At 41.1% G+C, this 21264-nt stretch overlaps 1 protein-coding gene across 6 annotated transcripts in view; it reads left to right on the forward strand.

The window, feature by feature from the left end:
* Positions 1-19823, forward strand: part of SMAD9 (SMAD family member 9) — an 81397-nt gene extending 61574 nt beyond the window's left edge. For 4 of the 6 annotated variants that reach the window (XM_058687181.1, XM_058687201.1, XM_058687192.1 and 1 more), the window contains 4 exons: positions 496-606; positions 2105-2326; positions 9022-9278; positions 16236-19823. In XM_058687181.1, the coding sequence (XP_058543164.1) occupies positions 496-606; positions 2105-2326; positions 9022-9278; positions 16236-16379 (734 nt within the window). In that variant the 3' untranslated portion in view covers positions 16380-19823. The remainder of the gene's footprint in view (positions 1-495; positions 607-2104; positions 2327-9021; positions 9279-16235) is intronic. The other 2 variants (XR_009249568.1, XM_058687221.1) reach the window with 2 other exon arrangements.
* Positions 19824-21264: the final 1441 nt, after the last annotated feature.

Below are 21264 nucleotides of genomic sequence, written 5' to 3' on the forward strand. Positions count from 1 at the left end.
TTGGGGCACAGGTTATAATCAGGTTTCAAATGTTCTGCATTTAGGGGAGCAGATTTGGAACTATCTCAGAGAGAGACCATCTCTGTGGCCATTGTACAATCCATGGCAACAGAGGAATTGAAAATTAAGCTCACTTCAGAGAAGGTTTAGCTTTCTGCTTTGAAAGTCAGACAGCAGACTCTTCTGCCATTGCAAAAGCTAGGAGAATAGCTCCTAGCTTTGAAAATCTTATCCTATGTTCATCGGAACTTATAACTCATAGATAACTCCTAAGTGAGAGGGAAAACTAACCAGCCGTTTTGTGAGGATGTCTGGACAACCGATTTCTTCTATGTGACACTCACAATGTCCTGCAGAATAGCCTTATTATATTACTGCCCGTCTTTAGCAATAACGCTATCCACCAAGCCCTGGAGTTTCACAGCAAGAAAGGTTGGATCTGTCTTTGTGCAGTTTATCAGTTTGACATTCCTCTGTTTTACTGCTTTCTTTTAGCTGACACACCACCCCCGCCTTATCATGCCACAGAAGCCCCAGGGACCCAGAATGGCCGACCTGTAGATGCCACAGCTGATAGTCATTTAGTGCTGTCAGTGCCTAATGGAGGTAAATTTGTAGATGAACAGCTAAATGTAGCTGTTTTCCAAGAGCATTTCCTATTACCCCACAACAAAACAAATCCAAAAACAAAATGAAATGTGCTAGCCTGCTATTTCACATGTGTTTTAAGGGGCAGAAACCATGGCTGTGCATTTTAACTTTGGCATTCCTCAATACCGTAGAGTGAATGTTTGTTTATCAGCCCGGTTACTAGAGTAAGTTAATTTTTTAGTTTAACCTAACATTTAGATGTTTGCAGTTCTGGATGTTGAGTACAGGAAGTGGTATTTAAGTTAGCAATTTTGCTCCAATTGTGTTTATACTATAGTTTTGTCATGGGGTCTTTGATTTGGCTTAGAGGGGTGCCCTTACAAATGTATGTAAATATGTAAATAGGGTTTTTGCAGGATTTTATCTGTTTCCTATAATGAGCTGGATAAACGTTGCTCAATTTTCACGTTCACATAAACCACATGGCGATCTTCTGTAAATGCAGGTTTTGATTCTGTAAATCCGGGGTGGCATCCAAGAACCGGCATTCCTAGCAAGCTCCCAGGCGATGCACAAGCTGTAGTTCCAGGAACCACACTGGGTGGAGAGGGTGTAAGGGAGCTTAGTGTTTAAAGTCGGCCAGGGTGAAGTCTTCTATAAGTAAAGGCCCTTTTGTAAATCAGATAATAACCCCCTAATTTATGTTTCAAAAATTTATGTTTTAGTGCATATAGGAACACACTGTAGATATAAGACTAGGATATTCAAAGAGAAGAGAGCTGATATAATCACTAAAAAAGGTGGAGAGAGTGGCAAAGAATTAGCACTCTGAACTGTGGTTGGTTACTGGCAACTTAATTAGCTTTGAAAAATTTGGCATAACATTCTTGGATTTCCTAATGAAACATACAGCTGTCTTTAAAATAGTTTATGCCATAAATAACTAAGTACTCCATATGTACACATCAGAGAATGTGAGTCTATATAGAAGTTTTTTTTTCTTTCTTCAGTAATTTAAATTCCTATCTAGAGTTTTGATTCAGCTTTTATTATATCCAAATTATTATTTTTCATTTTTAGTTTGTTAGGAAAGGACACTCTTGTCACAGGGACTCAGTTTGGTACAGTGACAGTAATATGCTATCATTCACACATAAAGAGGAGGTGACCTGCCACCATCCTTGGAGCTGTCTCCTTTAGGGGCTATGGAATTGACATTGATCTGTTCATATTGTTGTTTGTCAGGCCCCCTCAATACTTATAAATATGATTACAAATGCTCTAACCATGGGAGAGTCACAAGGACTGTGGCCTCTGTGCCACATGTGTTAACTAGATGAGCTAACTACAATAGCTTCTGTCAAGTGACAGGTTTGTAAAGATCACAAAGAGCATCCTTGTCTCGCAGCCACCTTTCTGGTTGACAGCATTAATGTAAGTTTCCAGGTGGAATCGTGAGATGGGAAGCCAGGCATGACAGTGGTGATGTGCTCTCTCGTTCTTTTTCTTGCAGACTTTCGACCAGTTTGCTACGAGGAACCACAGCACTGGTGCTCTGTTGCATACTATGAACTGAACAACCGAGTTGGGGAGACGTTCCAGGCCTCCTCCAGAAGCGTGCTTATAGATGGATTCACAGACCCTTCAAATAACAGGAACAGATTCTGTCTTGGACTTCTTTCTAACGTAAACAGAAACTCAACAATAGAAAACACCAGGAGACACATAGGAAAGGGTAAAAGCAAATATGTAATTCCTATATTCTTCTGAGCTAAAACATGGGACAGGAACAAGCCACATACTGGCCACATAACCTAGCAGGTTGGTCCTAGGCTGTTGAGCTGGGAGAAAACAGCTAGGCTTTCAGGGTCTTATTCTCTCTACTTCTAGGGTCAGCACAGCATCTTTTGGAGAGTGGCATAGGTTAAATATTATGAAGACAAACAAGATGGTAAATATGAAGAAGGCAGGATGAAATTATTGAAGGGAAGTATCATGAATTATTTTCAAATTGCCTAAAGATGCAAAATAAGAGGAATTCTGGCTTGGTGATTATATGTATCAGGTAAGGTGACCTTTGGAGACTTAGAAGCGAGGTAGTGAAAATCATGACCTGTTTATGTTTGGGAACCTTTGGCAGCGATTGGCGGTCTCCTGTGGCCAGGCATTGTTATGAAACAGATGGGCACAGGCTTCACTGGGGTCTGGCCAGTGGTGCTTTGAAGCCTGTCTCATAACCATGATCAACGGTAGCAAATCCTACCCGAGTGTGAGGCCTGGTTGCAGATCTTTAAATCATTTTCTTTATATTAGAATAGTTGGTAGCGTTTAATACCTGGCTGTCCACTATCATGTCGGACTACTGTGGATTCACAGGCATACAGAACCTTTAGAGTCATTTTATCTTTTCTCTCTCCCTTCAGCCCTTAGACCACTTCAGCAAGGTAGCCACAAGCCTTTTCTTTCAGATTTCCAGAGGAGATTGACTATTGTACTTGATGATCATTCTAAATATTCTTTCTAACATACCCCCTAAATTTCTTCTGTCATAGGAAACCTACACGCCGTTGATTAGAAACAGGTTGAATTTATTCATTGATGTTGACTCTCATGGTGATATTTATGTTTGTTTATATCCTGTATTTTTCCATAGTGGCTTTGAGGTGTCATAAGGGAAAACTTCGCAGTGAAATGATAAATGAAAAATAGAAAATCAGAAACTGGGGGCTGAGGGTGGCAGGGAAGGAGAATATAGCTAAAGGTGACCACTGTAATTGTGATTAAAATTTTGCTCTAGGTTTCCTAACAGGGAGGTCAAAACAAGGAAACACAACTGTACTGTAATTTTTATCGTAAAGGAGGAAGCATAGCCATTCTTTCCCTTTGACTAAATTCTTAAATAAATTTGTCAGGTACTGCGGTTTTACTTTCGAATGATTTTTATAAGAATCTCCAAGTGAAATCGAGAGGCAGAACATTAAAACATTGTGGAGCTGTGTGCTGAGGGGCTTTGCACATTGGTCTGTGTATTAGACTTCAGACTTATGCTGCTGCCACGTGATCCAAAGATAGACTTCAGATATTAAAGGAGTGTTGTATAGCTTCTGGGAGCCCTTCCGAAAGGAGCTTGCTTAAGGTGCTGCTGCTGCAGACATGGAGAGTTGAGGTTCTGCATTATTGCCTGAGAGCTAATCCCCAGGTTAAGAAGCCATAGGAAAAAGAGCTAGGATGGACGGATGGCCTTTTACGGAAGCCAGAGAGTCTGTCTAAGTGCTGATTGGCTGGAAGGGCTAGGATGGATGGCCTTTTATGGAAGCCATAAAGTCTGTGTAAGTGCTGATTGGATGGACGGGCATTCCACCCTCATGGGGTCTCCAGTGCAGAGTCAGAGTCTTCTCAAAAAGCTGTTTGGAAGTGCTTTAATGTGGAAAAAAAACCCACCTTTTTTTAGAGGAGTTAATAAGTCATATCATAAAGCATGGCACACACACAAAGTTGTCTTAGAATTAAAAAAAAAATGTTTTAACATTTATTTATTTTTGAGAAAGAGAGAGAGAGAGAACCAGAGCATGATTCGGGGAGGGGCTGAGAGGGAGACACAGAATCTGAAGCAGGCTCCAGGCTCTGAGATGTCAGCACAGAGCCTGACACAGGACTCGAGCCCACGAGCTGTGAGATCATGACCTGAGCCAAAGTCGGACGCTTAACTGACTGAGCCACCCAGGTGCCCCAGAGTATTTTTAAAGGAAGAGCTATCAGTCTTCTATGAGGTCAAGGGACTGTTTCTCAGGTGCTCCCTTGGATTATTTGTTTCTGAGCAGCAGGCTTCCTAGAGCACCAGCCCGAATAAATTTGGAGCAAAATGCCCACCTAGATTAGTGAATAAGTTAACTTTTTCTATGGAGTTAATTAATAGAGATACTTAGATTTCAGAGATAGGCATTCATCTTACAAATATTTGTTGAGCATCTGTTCTTAGCCAGATTATTCCATCATTAGGGATGTAACAGTTGTAAACAAAACAAAATCACAAAATCCTGCTTTCATGGGTTACCTATTATAACTAAGGAAAGACAGAGAAGAAATAATGGTATGTTTAATGATTAGAGAAAAACACAGGAGAGGAAGAAAATGGGGAGAGCATGTTTTAATGCAGAGTGGGGTAGCCAGGGAAGACTTTCCTAACAAGGTGACATTTGAACAGAAAGGGAAAGAGGGAATTAGCTACATGGAGGGGGAACTTTCGAAGCAGAGGGAACAGCAGGGGCAAGGGCCCTGAAGCCTACCTGGTATATTGTACGGAACATCAGGGAAGCCACGGTGAGTGGGCCAAGATGAGTAGTAAGGGAATGGGGAAATCTTTGAAGAGGAGGTGGGGAAAGGACCAGGTCGCAGTGACCTTGAGGCCATTTTAAGTGCTTTAGCTTTGACTCTGCATAAAATAGGAAGATAGATTTAAGTCGAGATCTGAATTTTCACCTGATCCCCTGGCTATTATAGTAAAATTAAACTGTTAGTAGGGGAAGGGTGAAAAGTTTAAAAAACACACGTGAAAGAGAAGCCTGAAAGGTATATAGCAAATGTTAGCTTTGATTGTAGCTGAGTTTTAGTCTCTGCATCCCTGTATTTTCTAAATTTTCTCTAGTGGCTTTCCTGATTTTGGAAGGATGTGGCGGGAAGGGGGTGTGGGGGGAGGTGGGAGGTGGGATGTGGCATGTAAGGGCATGCCAGGATTGCTGCAGTAGTGTGGCCCAGCCCGGCAGAGTGGCTGAGTGTGAGTGCTGACGTGGGCCATTCAGTGTCGGCCAAACAGGTGTGATGAACCTGTTTGTTCATCATATGGTCCAAAGAGACTTCCAGTCTTCAAATACGGATTTGGGGGACTGACGTTGCTACCAGCCCAGAGATGGCTTTGTGTGAATTAGAAGCCCCTTTCTCAAGAGAAGCTACTGCCATCTTCTGGAGTAGCTTTATAATGATTACCTAGATCTTAAAAGGCTGTGAGGCACACCCTGGATTGTGGAGTGCACAGCTGCAGGCACAGTCCAATGGAGGGCCTATCCTCTGAACCAAAGCCCTAGCGTGGATCTGGAAATCTGTGTTCTTATATTATTATTTTCTGATCATACATTAAAACATTTTGTTTTATTTTGGAAAATTCCAAACATATACAGAAGTGGACAGATCGTGTAGTGAATATTCATAGCACCATCTCTAGCTTCAATAATGATTCGCATTCTGTGCCTTTTTTCTTCTATCCCTCCACGATAGTTTTGCAAGAGTATTCAAAAAAATTTTTAGTATTTATTCATTTTTGAGAAAGCATGAGCAGGGGGCGGGGTGCAGAGAGAGAGGGACAGAGGATCCAAAGAGGGCTCTGTGCTGACAGCAAGCCTGATGCAGGGCTCAGACTCAGGAACTGTGAGATCATGACCTGAGCCAAAGTCAGACAATCTACTGAGCCACCCAGGCACCCCTTGCAAGAGTATTTTAAAATAAATCTCAGATTTCATATCCTTTCTCCATAGATTTGAGTATATATATGCATATACATATTTATGTATATACATATGTGTATGTATATACATATGTGTATATATGTGTATGTATATACGTATGTATATACATATATATCTATATAAGGGGTTTCTAAAAGTACCATTATTACACCCAGAAATATGCACTTTCTTAAAGCTCCAGATGATTCTGATATTCAGCTAGGTTGCTAAAATGGTGTGCAGACGAGAGGGTAACAAAGGCAAGGGGATGATCAATTACAAAACCAAGGGAACCTTCTCACCAACCTACGCACCTTCCTCTCAGTCTTACCTGTTATTTCCCTGTCATTCAAGACTATGGAAGAAGACCAAAAGGGAACACTCTTGCAGTCTGACTTAGCAGACCCAAATCAAACCCAAGGTGTCTCTCTCTGGTCCTAAGTAACCATGACACAGGACTCCACACTCCCTCATCTCCTAAAATGTGGGCGGCAGTCACACAGAAGTGGGAAACTCAGATAAAGAGAGATGCAGCCCAAGAGAAAATGCTGGAAGAGCTTGCCTGGGGAGCACATTGCCTGGGTCCTCTTTGTCATCTCAGGATGCATTTTCTTTGGGCATTATCCTTTTTGCTCACTGTTCTCTGTGGAGATTTTGAATCTAATACATGTGGTTTAAAGCCCCTGTTTTGGCCTATCAGGTGGATGCAAATAAAATGACTTGCCTACTTGACTTTTCCTTGGATACCCCTCTCTAACCAAAACTCAGCCTCCTTCACACTGGCATTGAAATCCACCCTTGCCTGCTGCTCAGAGCTGACTCAGGCCTCCATGTGCTAATTCCCTGGGCTCTGGCCCCTTTTTGCTCAGGATGCTAAACTACCACCTGCCTGCCCAGGCTCTTCTCTGCTTTCCTTACTCTGGCAACTGTGCTGTGGTTGCAGGTAATACTTTAACAGGATTGAAAATCATCCCCTAAATAAAGACCAGAGTCAGATAACAAAAAGTCCGATCTATTTTACTTAGTAGGTTCTGGGAAGATTATAAATTTGAAGGTCATTCAATTCAAATACATACTAAATACTTAGCAGTCTCCGCTGGCTCTTTCCCCACTGGTTCACCCTCTTCTGAGAAAACCACAACCACTCCAGAGGTAGGCCTTCCCCCCAGGGAGCTCACAGGGGCTGGTAAAGGAAGTCTGCTTGTATTTGCCCCTGCCTCACCCCCATGTCCATGCAGCCAGGTAACTGTGTCCCAGCCAGTTGGGACCTTCCTGCCTACTGTTCACGGCCTGGGCCATTGGTGCCAGATCCCAGGCTGTTCAGGGACTGTGAGAAGAGACATGAGAAAGAAAAGGGAGTGAGAGCTGAGAAAAAAGGAGAGGGGCCAGCCCGAGGTGGAGAGAAGGGGAACCCTGGCCTGAACATCAAATACTTTAGCTTTATGACTCCACATCCGTGTCTCCAGTGCTATGGCTGGAATGCATAGTACTGAAAAACATTCTTTTCTAAAATTGTATTAAGGGAAAGGAGATGGGAAAAGGAAACTAAATATGATGGAAGGCAGTCACAACTAATGCACAGTCACCTCAAGTGCTGCTTAGAACCTGACAGGCACTGAGCAGCTCGCTGCCTCTGTGATGTTTCCTCGGTGCACAGCTGTGCAGAACCCCCCAGGGTTCTCTAGATTATATCATTTAAAAATCTGTATTTGCAATTTGAAGAGATCCAAAGTATATCACTCTAGGTGTATTCTGGACCGTTTATATGAACACCTTGTGACCGCACAGCGATTGTGTTTACAATCACACTGACACCTAATGCTGGAGAATTGTGTTTCTGCTGAAAGGCTGGAAAAACCATTCTGGTATTTAACATTCACTAGACTTGAACTTCTTCATTTTATCTAACCCCAGTCGCTTGCTATATATGCATTTATGTTAAGTCTATAACCCAGATACTTGGAGGGAAAGAAATCAGCTCAGCTTTAATTTGGAATAAAAATTAGCCTGGGAAGCACCAATCTCAGGATGCTCTCTTGCTTTGTTAAGTACAAGAATGTGAAGGAAAAAAAAAAAAAAAAAGTACAAGAATGTGAGATAGAGTAGCATAAGCTGCATTTTTATTGTGAGTCTTTATATCTGAAAAAGGTGGCAAGGATTTCCTTGTTCCCAAGTAAAATATAGGCATTATTTCTGTGATCTATAATAGTAGGTGAAAAGTTAAAAAAAATTAATATTTATTTTTATTTTTGAGAGAGAAAGAGAGAGCAGGGAGAAGGGCAGAGAGAGAGGGAGACACAGAATCTGAAGCAGGTTCTAGGCTCTGAGCTGTCAGCACAGAGCCCGATGCGGGGCTTGAACTCACAAACCTGAGGCAAAGTCGGATGTTCAACCGACTGAGCCACCCAGCACCCTGAGAGCTTACTTTTAGAGTGAATAATGGGGCGCCTGGGTGTAAGCGTTCAACTTGGGCTCAGGTCATGATCTCACGGTTTGTGGTTTTGAGCCCCACCTCGGCCTCTGTGCTGACAGCTTAGAGCCTGGATCCTACTTCAGTTTCTGTGTCTCCCTCTGTCTCTGCCCCTCCCCTGCTCGTGCTCTGTCTCTCTCTCTCCCCAAAATGAGTAAACATTAAAAAATAAATAAAAAATAATAGAGTGGATAGGCATGAACACAAGATCGAGAGTGACAGAAGGAGGAGTACAGGAGAGTCTCCACAATCATTGTAAACATGGGTTGCCATCCACTTTTAAATGGAGTTGTGGGAAAAAACCCACAAGCGTGGAGGTCACGCTTCATACTGTGGTTGTGGTGATACTAAAATTAATTTCGCAACAGACTGTCACACACCTTGACGTTGCAATGAGAAGGGGATGGTGTTAATCCTGAACTACTGGTACTGCTGCTTGAGGATGCCATTTTTACCTTGTAGGCGTGCATTTATACTATGTTGGGGGAGAGGTGTATGCCGAGTGTGTGAGTGACAGCAGCATCTTCGTGCAGAGCCGGAACTGCAACTATCAGCATGGCTTCCACCCGGCCACTGTCTGCAAGATCCCCAGTGGCTGCAGTCTCAAGATCTTCAACAACCAGCTCTTTGCTCAGCTGCTGGCTCAGTCAGTTCACCACGGATTTGAAGTCGTCTATGAGTTAACTAAGATGTGCACTATCCGGATGAGCTTTGTTAAGGTAAGGAGCGCTTGCTTTCACGTGTTAAGGTAGAAAGTGAAAAACTAAATAAAACAAGCCAAAATGCATTCTTTGGGTGATGTGGTAGCTCTCCAGCCAGTTCAAGTAGACAGCGGGGTTTTTTGGAGCGTTTTTTGGAACTCTGTTCAGTTGTTTTTAGGAAGAGCTCCTCTATGAGTATCAACTCTCTTGTTTAGCAGTTACAAGAAAATTCTTAGACATGTTAGTTTTTGGGGCGCCTGCGTGGCTCAGTTCGTTGAGCGTCCCACTTTGGCTCAGGTCATGATCTCATCATTCGTGGGTTTGAGCCCCTCGTTGGGCTCTGTGCTGACAGCTCAGGGCCTGGAGCCTGCTTTGGATTCTGTGTCTCCCTCTCTATCTCTGTCCCTACCTTGCTTGTGCTCTCTGTCTCTCCAAAAGTAAAAAAAAAGTAAATAAACATTTAAAAAATGATAGTTTTGAAAGAAGGACAAGTTAAGGTAGTTATCTGATTTTTTTTTTCATCTCTCAAATTGCTGCGCACTATTGTCTCTCAATAAATGTTGAATTTATCTGAATTAAGTAAACTAACTCTTAGGCCAACAGAGGAGATAATATTTATAACTAAGCTACACAATAGGCAGTACTGGTTCTAATACAAGCTAGTGTACAGTAAGTTGCTATTATAAAAGCATAAACAAATTGGGATAGAAATATTGTGGCGGGAATGATTAACTCAGAGATAAGTAGATGTTCTGTGTATGAGTATTCGTTGAATGTTTCTTGAATTAGGTCTTACTCATGTTGTTGTGAAGGTTGGAGAACTGAGGAAGTTACTTCGTGGGAAGGAAACACAGCTGGGTTTGCACCCTGATGCCAAATACTCCAGTGTCACCAGAGTGTCACCACCTGCTGTTTCATCTTGTACATCTGTACATCTGTACATCTTTCAGAGTACTGGTGAATGATTCTAATATTTCAAAATATGAGTGTGTTTATCACACTAACTGGGTATATGTGACATAGTTTTCACATTGTTGCATACCCATCCAAGAAATCAGTATGGTTTTTTCCAGGTTTTTTGGTTTGTTTTGTAAATGTTTATTTATTTTGAGAGAGAGGGAGGGGCAGGAAGAGAGGGAGAGAGAGAATCCCAAGCAGGATCCTCACTGTCAGAGGAGAGCCCGACTCGGTGCTTGAACCCACAAACTGTGAGATCATGACCTGAGCCGAAATCAAGAGTGGGACACTTGACCTACTGGGCCACCCAGGTGTCCCATTTCAGGTGTTTTCAAAGTAAGATTTATTAATCCTTTAAAATTACCAGGAAAAATAGTTGTCCTATTTTTCTATAACTCTATTTTTATTGTATTTGTGTTTTAGTAATTATTTTAAAAAACAACAATCAAGAATATAGTTTGCAATGGAAAAAATGGATTTTTTTTTTTGGAAAAAATGGATTTTTGAAATTATTTCTTTCATGATGACAAAGTAGTTTTATTCAAATTTACTGTTAAGTTTTAAAAGCATTTTTATACTGTAAAACAATTAGCAAATACCTGGAAATCTTTTCAGACGTTCTGATGCTTTAGAGCCAGCAGAGGGCATTAAATCGCCATGAACGTACAGTCCATTTTACTCTTAGTTGTTTTTTCCGGGTCCATGTTTTTAAAATTAGGATGAAATGCCAGTACATCAGAGGTAATTATTTCACTGTAGTATAAGTTTGCACAGAAATCTGATTGTCCTGAGATCAGCTAGATGTATCTCATAAAGCTATACAATTCACAGAAAACAGTTAAGTAATATTGCAAATATAACAACAGATGACTAGGTTAAAAGAAATTTAAATGTGTAAGGAAAAAATGTGTAAGTATGTGAGGTGATGGATGTTAACTAAGTTTGTTGTGGTGATCATCTCGCAATATATGCATATATCCAGTCATCATGCTGTACACCTAAAACTAACACAGTATATATCAATTGTATGTCGACAAAACTGTGGGGGGCGGATAATACAAATAAAAATAATGTAAAATACTTTGTTAGTAATTACATATTGATTATGTATTAATATGATAATATCAGATATATTGTGTTGAATAAAACACATTATTAAAATTTTAAAAATATAAGAAATTAAAGAGGACTAAACACTGGTAGCTACCAATGAAGGGTGATGGGCTAGATCATCTTTAGCTCTGATTTTTACTGATTCTAGGACTCATCCAGTCAGTCAGTGAGATATTATTGAGCTCCTACCTTGTGCTGCAGCAGGCACTATTCTAGGCATTGGGATACATCAGTGATTACTCAAAATCTCTGTCCTCATGGAATCAACATTCCAGTAGGGAGAGACAGGCAGTAAACAACAGCTATAATAAAGAACTTGAATGGAAAGAGAAACATAGAGCAGGGTATGGAGAATTGGGAGTACTCGAGTACAGGGAGTTTGCAAATTTTAAAAAGGTGGGCAGAGTGGGCCTCATCTGGAGGGGAAGCAGTAGACGCAGAGGGAAGGGCAAACCCTACAGCAAGAGCATGGCCTGACATTTGTAGGAACCAGGAGGCCAGGGTGCCTAGAGTGTGAGTGGGGAGCTGGGGGTGAGATCAGAGCAGTGATGGGGAACTGGATCAGTGCTTTGGAAGCCACTGTAAGGATTTCACCTTTTACTCTAACAAGATGGGGAGCCCCTGAAGGGATTCGAGCAGAGGATTTCATGATCTGACTTATATATTTAAAGGATCACTATAGTCGCCGTGTGAATTGCAAATATCATGTAAGCAAGAATGGAAGCAGAGAGACCAGCTAAGAGGCCATTGCACTGTTCAGTTGAGAGATGACCATCGCTCCCACTAGGAGTGTTATGGAAGAAGTTGTAAGAAGGGGAAGAATTCTGAGTTATGGAGGTGACTCTGTGTGAGTTCTGAGAAAGGAGGAGTTAGAAAGAGGATCCCTCCACCCGGGACGGAGAAGATTTAGACACAAGATTAAAGAGTTCAGTTTTAGTGAGAGAAACTTTGCACTGACACACATCCCGGTGGAAGTGCTGAACAGACAGTTAGAGGTATGAGTCAGGATTTAGGGAGAGAGGTCTGGGCTGCAGATGTCAATGTAGGAATTGTGAGCATATGCACGGTATCTGTCCATGAGCCCAAGTGGAATTGCCAGTTGTTTGAGTTTAACCGAGAAGATCAGGGGTCCTAGGACAGGGCCCTGGGACACTTCCACCTTAAAAGAGGAAGAACCAGCAAAGAAAACTGAGAAAGATTAACCAATGTAGAAGTAAAACCAAGAAAGTAAGGTGCTCTTTAAACCAAAAGAAGAAAGTATATTGAGGAGGAGAGAGGACAAACCAAATCACATGCTGCCCGAGTGACATGAAGACTGAGAGCTGGGGGGCGCCTGGGTGGCTCAGTCGGTTAAGCGTCCGACTTCAGCTCAGGTCACGATCTCGCGGTCCATGAGTTCGAGCCCCGCATCGGGCTCTGGGCTGATGGCTCAGAGCTTGGAGCCTGCTTCTGATTCTGTGTCTCCCTCTGTCTCTGCCCCTCCCCCGTTCATGCTCTGTCTCACTCTGTCTCAAAAATAAATAAAAATGTTTAAAAAAAAAAAAAAGACTGAGAGCTGGTCATTAATTTTAGCATGTAAAGGGTTTTTTTAATCTTTTTTTTCATGTTTATTAATTTATTTTGAGAGACAGAAAAAGAGTGAGCTGGGAGGGGCAGAGAGGCTCCAAGCTGTCAGCACAGAGCCTGATGCAGGGCTTGATCCCACGACTGTGAGATCATGACCTGAGCCACAATCAAGAGTCAGACGCTTAACTGACTGAGCCAACCACGTGCCCCATTTTTTTTTTAATCTTAACAGGAATAGTTTTGTTGAAGGCTGGGGTTGAAATGCTGATCAGAATGGAATTAAGAGAGAACGGAAGGAGAGGAATTGATACAGCCAGTTCGGACAGCTCAAAAGGGGGTCAAAGGCATAGGGCAGTAAGTGGTGGGAGTGGTTAGGGCCAAGAGAAGTATGTTGAAGATGGGAGATATTTCATCATATTCCTATGTTGATAGGAATGATCCAGCAGAAAACAAAATATTATAGGAGAGAATGGGGAGATTTCCTGGAATGATGTCTTTGGGAAGGCATTTGAGTCTTCTGCACAACTGTATGGACTGGCTTATTTGGAAACACAGGTAATCTGTGGTGAGAGGTAGAAAGGCTGAGTATGTTCGTGCAAGTGCTGTGGAAACCCTTCTGATTGCTTCATTCTGGTTAAAATAAGAAAGAAGATAGTCATTCTCAAGTAGACGGGGGAGTAGGTATTAGAGGTTGTAGGAAAAAGGACAAGAGTGAGCAGTCATTTGGGGGTGTGGGAGGTAGTGGGAGAGCACAGGGACTGGGGGAGTGTCATTTGATTGCCAGGTGGCATCACAGGGGCACTTGAGGCTTGTGGTCTCGAATGTAAAGTGTGATCAGGCAGCATGGTTGTGTTGAAATCCAAGTTTTTTTAAACTACAGTAATCACTGTTCCCAATAAGAGTAATTTGTGATCTCTCTTCATTTTTAATTTTTTTTTCAACGTTTTTTATTTATTTTTGGGACAGAGAGAGACAGAGCATGAACGGGGGAGGGGCAGAGAGAGAGGGAGACACAGAATCGGAAACAGGCTCCAGGCTCCAGGCCATCAGCCCAGAGCCTGACGCGGGGCTCAAACTCACAGACCGCGAGATCGTGACCTGGCTAAAGTCGGACGCTTAACCGACTGTGCCACCCAGGCGCCCCTCTCTTCATTTTTAAAAAATAACTTTTTACTGGTATATAACATCTAGAGAAAAAATACACAAATTTATTTTTTCTTTATTTTTACTATCTTTCCTATGAATGGTAATAAGTGGGAAATTGCCAAAAAGCGAGCCAATAAAGAGAGAGAGGAGAAACAGGCTTTTTAACCAACGCTTGAATCATCAAGAACACCCTCAGTTCTCTCTTTACAGTTTTCAGATCCAGTCACTGGTCTGCAGTGAGCATCTGTTTTGTGCAAAACACTGTGTTCAGCAGTAAGGGGTGGCACATAAGGTCAGGCTCCTTCCCTTGTGGAAGAGAAAATGATTTGCCGGTGTTTCTGACATGAGTAGAGACCAGACCATCTCTAGGTCTGTGTATTTAGTTGTGAGCCTAGGGGCGATCTTTGATTTGGACTCATCTTAGGGTGTCTGGGTGATGCAGAAGTTGTTCTGTACTTACAGGAAGGTCGAGTGCACATTCTCTCAGGTGTCAGGAGCGGCTCTGGTGTGTGGGCTCTGTGTGCACTGAGGCCTGTCTGTCTCACACCTCTGCAGGCTGACCATAAAGTCTGGCACCGTTACTCTTGGCTCTAGTTTTTTTTTAAATATAATTTATTGTCAAGTTGGCTACCATACAGTGTATAAAATGTGCTCTTGGCTTGGGGAATAGATTCCTGTGATTCATCACTTCCATGCAACATCCAGCGCTCATCCCAGCAGGTGCCCTCCTCAATGCCCATCACCCATTTTCCCCTCTCCACAGCACCCCACATCAACCCTCAGTTTGTTCTCTGTATTTAACTGTCTCTTATGGTTTGTGTCCCTCACTCTCTGTAACTATTTTTTCCCCTTCCCTTCCCCCATGGTCTTCTGTTAAGTTTCTCAAGTTTCATATATGAGTGAAAACATATGCTATGAAAACATATGTCTTTCTCTGACTGACTTATTTCACTTAGCATAGTACCCTCCAGTTCCATCCACATTGCTGCAAATGGCAGGATTTCATTCTTTCTCATTGTCAAATAGTATTCCATTATTGTCAAATTGGTTTCCATACAACACCCAGTGCTCATCCCAAAAGATGCCTCAATACCCATCACCCACCCTCCCCTCCCTCCCATCCCCCATCAACCCTCAGTTTGTTCTCAGTTTTTAACAGTCTCTTATGCTTTGGCTCTCTCCCACTCTAACCTCTTTTTTTTTTTTTTTCCTTCCCCTCCCCCATGGGTTTCTGTTAAGTTTCTCAGGATCCACATAAGAGTGAAACCATATGGTATCTGTCTTTCTCTGTATGGCTTATTTCACTTAGCATCACACTCTCCAGTTCCATCCACGTTGCTACAAAAGGCCATATTTCATTCTTTCTCATTGCCACATAGTACTCCATTGTGTATATAAACCACAATTTCTTTATCCATTTATCAGTTGATGGACATTTAGGCTCTTTCCATAATTTGGCTATTGTTGAGAGTGCTGCTATAAACATTGGGGCACAAGTGCCCCTATGCATCAGTACTCCTGTATCCCTTGGGTAAATTCCTAGCAGTGCTACTGCTGAGTCATAGGGTAGGTCTATTTTTAATTTTCTGAGGAACCTCCACATTGTTTTCCAGAGCGGCTGCACCAGTTTGCATTCCCACCAACAGTGCAAGAGGGTTCCCGTTTCTCCACATCCTCTCCAGCATCTATAGTCTCCTGATTTGTTCATTTTGGCCACTCTGACTGGTGTGAGGTGATATCTGAGTGTGGTTTTGATTTGTATTTCCCTGATAAGGAGCGACGTTGAGCATCTTTTCATGTGCCTGTTGGCCATCCGGATGTCTTCTTTAGAGAAGTGTCTATTCATGTTTTCTGCCCATTTCTTCACTGGGTTGTTTTTCGGGTTAAACCACATCTTCTTTATCCATTCATCAGTCGATGGATATTTGGGCTCTTTCCATAATTTGGCTATTGTTGAAAGTGCTGCTATAAACATTGGGGGTACAAGTGCCCCTATGAATCAGCACTCCTGTATCCTTTGGATAAATTCCTAGTAGTGCTATTGCTGGGTCATAGGGTAGTTCTATTTTTAAGTTTTTGAGGAACCTCCACACTATTTCCAGAGCGGCTGCACCAGTTTGCATTCCCACCAACAGTACATGAGGGTTCCCATTTCTCCACATCCTCACTCTTGGCTCTCTTCTTGCTTTACAGGGCTGGGGAGCTGAGTATCATCGCCAAGATGTCACGAGCACCCCCTGCTGGATTGAGATTCATCTTCATGGACCACTGCAGTGGTTGGACAAAGTTCTGACTCAGATGGGCTCTCCACATAACCCGATCTCTTCGGTGTCTTAACAGTCAGTCATGACTTCGTCGACATTTCTAGAGCATAGATGTTATTGCAGGCAGTGGCTTATACCATTTCAGATTTGCAACTAACTGAAGTTTCCAAGTACATATGTAAATACATATAATATATACTATTCATATTTTTCATCACCAATTGTTTTGTGCTTTCTAGTTAAACCTGATGCCAGTACAACGTGATTAGAAAAGCAGGTTTTTCGTGCCTGTGCTATAATAATAGGAAGCAGCTTCTTTTGTGGGCTGGGCAGTAACAAATGAAGGCAACTGTGTCGATAGTATTTGAAAAGTGCTGGCAGAATAAAAGGCAGCTTTAGTCAGCCGTGTCATTATAAGGCATGTTGGGTGGCCTACCAGAAAAATATCAAAACTGTTTATATATTAAGAGTCAGGGTACTAGCAGCACTAGAGAAATAACACTTTCAGACAAAAGAAAGCAGTCAAACCCGTATAATTTAAACAATCTCACTTTTAGTGTTATCGGCAAGGAAAAAAAAAACAGACCAAGCTTGTAAATCAGTTATGTAAGGTAAATCACATAAATTATTTTATTTCTCAAGTTGAAATACCTATAGCTGGATGATTGTGCTGGTATTAATGGTACATTTGAAACAAATTTAAACTGTGATTGGAAAAGAAACTGTGAAGCTGGGAGCCACGTTGCCTCATAATCTACCACTGAAAAAAATCCAGAATGAGTCTAATGCATGAAAAGGTTAATATGAAAATAGCAAGAATTGAGCATTATTCCCAAACTGCAACACAAGACCAGAACTTAGTCCAAGAATCAGCCAGGGAGGCACTTGCTCTCCATGTAGGGAATCGGGTCCCTGAATTTTCCTGGTTTCTCAAGTCAGGCAGCCTGGCCGCCTTTGGAGTCCACACAGTGAGCTAGAGGACCATGTGTGCAAATCCTGAGTGGAGAAGAAGCAGTAAAATAAGAGGGTTGGACAAAAGCATCCTCTGTTTACTTACACCTTCTCATATTCCCATTAAAAGGCTCATGGCGAGGGCAGTCCTTTTGCCGCATTTTCCCTACACGTTGGCAGATACTATTTACAGATGACTAAAACAGTGGTGAAGCCTTTGAGAAAATCTGGACACATTGCTGGGATGAAGTTTATGAGTTATTTAACTTAGTGTCTTGATCTGCTGGTCACATCTGGTAGCCTCTTACAAAGCTGAAACCTCATACCTGGAAATAACTTCACAAATAGAATGATAACTTCATAATCCTTATAATCTCTGGGGAACAGCGGTACCGAAGAGTGGGACACTTAAAATATATATATGGTATTAAAAGCCCATTCTTAGTTACTCTTGGATGGTAAAGAAAGGAAAATTCCCCACATTTCTAGGTACTTTCATATATATATATATATATATATATATATATATATATATATATATATATATATATATACAATTCCCACCCACTAAACACTGCACTGCTTCGAAAAATATTTCACACCCTCTTAAAAATGTATAATTTAAGAAGGTAATTATGCTTGTAACAGACGGTACTTCAGTAATCCAAGAGGCTTCTTCATTTATACATTCTATCTCAAGTCTTTTTAGCATTAGCACACAGTAGTTGCTTATCATTAAATTGTATTCAAGGTAGAAATGATCCTGTGAAAAAGATACGAGTGAGTTCCTACTGTCACCTCTTGTAAGCACTAGTGTTATCTAATAGAAACTTTCATATATGCAACAGAAAATAGTACATTCTACGTTAAAATTAGGTGGTCCATTTAGTGTTTAGAAAACCCTGTAGTTCATTGGTTCATCACCTATGTATTGTGCAACCTGTATGTGCTGGGTACAGTGTTAGGTACTGTGGAATCCAGTGTAAACCAGAGACAGCCCCAGACTCTGGAGCTGAGAGTCTATTAGGAAACCTGTGTAGACATCTTCATGTATTTTAACTTTTAAAACAAAACAAAACCTGCGATCGTTTTTGTTTTCTTTTTGCTTAAAAAAAAATACAACTGATGATTTCTTAATTATCTCTATTTTGAAACTTACTTTCCTTCTCTTCTGAGCAATCAGGTAAGGGGTGAAGTCTTCCTGGGATAAATGCTACTTTTCTTCAGTGCTTCGAAGTTGTTTGTTTTCTCTTACTTCCCTATTTTCCAGTTTTCCCCCATTTCTTTCCTTAGAAGAGGCATTAATATGGTGAGTCTTCCTCATATGAGTACTGTTCCATGAAATTTTGGTACACATGGATTTTGCTCCAGACATTTAACATAACTTTCTTGATCTCTTCACAAGTGCTCAAACTCATCCTCTGGTAACGTTATACCTTTGCAGAATTAATCGTAATCGGTTGCTTATAAGTTACATTTAAAAAAAATAAACAAACCTGGGTTTTCATGCAGCTTTGGGAAACCAGGATGAGATACTCCACAGAGCCTGTGTTATTCCTTTGAAGAAAACACTTGATTAAAGTGGTACATTTGCATCATCACCAGTCATGTCTCACCAAAAGCCCGCCTGTATTAGGATGCGAGTGAAATGCAGAAGAGTTAACCCTTCAGTCGCTCTGACAGTCACATTCTCATTGGCCTTTTAATGTTTCTGTTGGCAACAGTTAGCCAAAGTTGTAATGCATCGTTTGCTTTCAGACTTCCACATTTGCTATTTAACATTTGTCCCTTGAGATGGACAATCCAGAAAAAATTTAAGAGCATTCTTTCAGAGGATAACTCGCAAAGTGGACATGCTAAGCCATTTTTAGACATAGCAATGCCAAACATATTTAAGGTTGCCATGGACAAGGGTCGTGCAATAGAGAACAACAACGATGTGGCCTGCTCTTAAGACCCAGAACATTTGTTGTGTTGTTCAAGCCCATTGTTTCTGGGTTTTTTTTTTTCCTGTTAAAAAATGGAGATGTGAGAAATTTGTTTTAGTTAGATGATATTTTACTATATGCCAGTGCTTTGGAAGTATAAAGATAACCACTTTTCAACATATTTACCTTTTTTTTTTTTTAACACTCTGTATAAATCAGGAAAAGTTGAACAACAACCTAGCACTGGCACTCAGAATCCCCTTTTCATTGTCTTCTAAGGGATTAGGAGCAACAACAAAAGTTTCTTATAAATATCACCTGCTAGACTTTAAGCACCTGCTTAACTTTGAATGTGTCCCTGATACTTGGCATATATACTCAACAACTAAAGAAAAAAATAATATGCATTCCAAATTTGTCTTCCCCGTTATGATTTAGCAGTTGAACTGTATGACAAGACTAGGGGATCCTGGCATAATCTATATTAAGTTCAAATTAATGTAACACAAACCAACAAAAAAAGGAACTATTTCTATTTACGTAATGCTTTTGATCATAATATCTAGGCTCCAGTTATCCTTCAAATGCACACTTATACTGTTACCTGATTGTTTATAATAAACACTACTGTACCTATATGTTTTTGGCTCGTTTTTCCCTACAAACATCACAAAAGGGTCACTGTGTGTGGATCCGTAAGATGATCTTAAGCCATCTTGTTTTGAAAATGAGAGGTTTTTAAAATACAACATGTTATAAGAGAAATCAGGTAATGGTTTTGAATTAAATATCTTCGGATAACTGGCATGAAATATAGAATCTTGAAGATACTTTGTAGTAATTTGAGAGAAGATACACATAATTGCTTTTTTTCTGGATCGCGGCAAATATTAAGTGATATTACGGTATATAGGAAATAACTATATTATTGTAAACATCTGTTCATTGATCAAGAAGGTGCTAAAGATGGCTAGTGAGGAAAAACTAAGATAAAATCCAGGAGGAAATTCTCAACTCCCTCCATTTCCTTCTAGTCTTAAAATGGAAGGGCAGGGTGGTGGTGGGGGGGGGGGGGGCGGGAAATATATAAATCTTTCAAGAAATTTCGCTTAGCCTTCTTATATCCTTGATCAAGGTTTTTTCCTTCTTTACTTTTTTAAGAAATGCCCTACTTATTCAAAAAGAGGTATTTGTGGACTTGCAAACTATAAACAGATGAAAGACAGACTATTCTGGGGAGTATGAGACCTCCAGTTTAAGCTGTGAGTTTATGGAGGACAGTGATTGTATCATGTCTGCTTTTGCATCCTCCTGGTTCTCGACCCTGTTCCTGTATCAAATATTTGGTATTGACATTTCAAACACTAACTAGGCAGATTTTTTTACATATACCATGGCATAGACATATAATACTGTCTGTAAACATTAGCCTGTCTTAGAGGGGTGATATTTTCATCATCTGAGAAACCTCTGCATATTTATTTACCAGATCATTCTTATGTGCCAGCCACTGTAGATGCAATGACAAACAGCACAGTTTCTGCCTTTAAAGGAATTTACCAGTTTGTGGAGGAAGATGAACAAGTACACCAAATGAGGTCAGTGCACCATCAGTTGTGACAGGCTTCTGGGGAACCATGCAGTGACATCTCCATCAGGCCCTAGGTGGGTACCTACCTGGGAAGGCTTCTGGGCCAATCCAACTTGACTTCCTTCCCATCAGTTCCCTTAGTAAGTCATCCAAGACCTTCCCAAGCCAGGTTGGATGTCTCTTCTCTGTGCCACCATCATAGTTGTGTTCACCAGTGGTCAGTTATTAATTCCTGCACCACACTGTTTACTTGTCCAACTTTCTGCTGGACTGGGAGCTCTTTAAGGGCAAGGATTGTATCTCTTCATGTTCATCATTATCTAGCTATTGTTTAGAAAGACCTTTCAAGTTTACATTGTAAAGGCAAAAATGTTTCCAGTTCTTTTTATTTGTTTTTATTTTTTAATATTTATTTTTGAGAGCGAGAGAGCAAGTGAGCACAAGAAGGGGAGGGGCAGAGAGAAAGAAAGACACAGAGGATCTGAAAC

Source organism: Neofelis nebulosa, chromosome 1 (genome assembly GCF_028018385.1).
Source record: "Neofelis nebulosa isolate mNeoNeb1 chromosome 1, mNeoNeb1.pri, whole genome shotgun sequence".
Taxonomy (NCBI): Eukaryota; Metazoa; Chordata; class Mammalia; order Carnivora; family Felidae; genus Neofelis; species Neofelis nebulosa.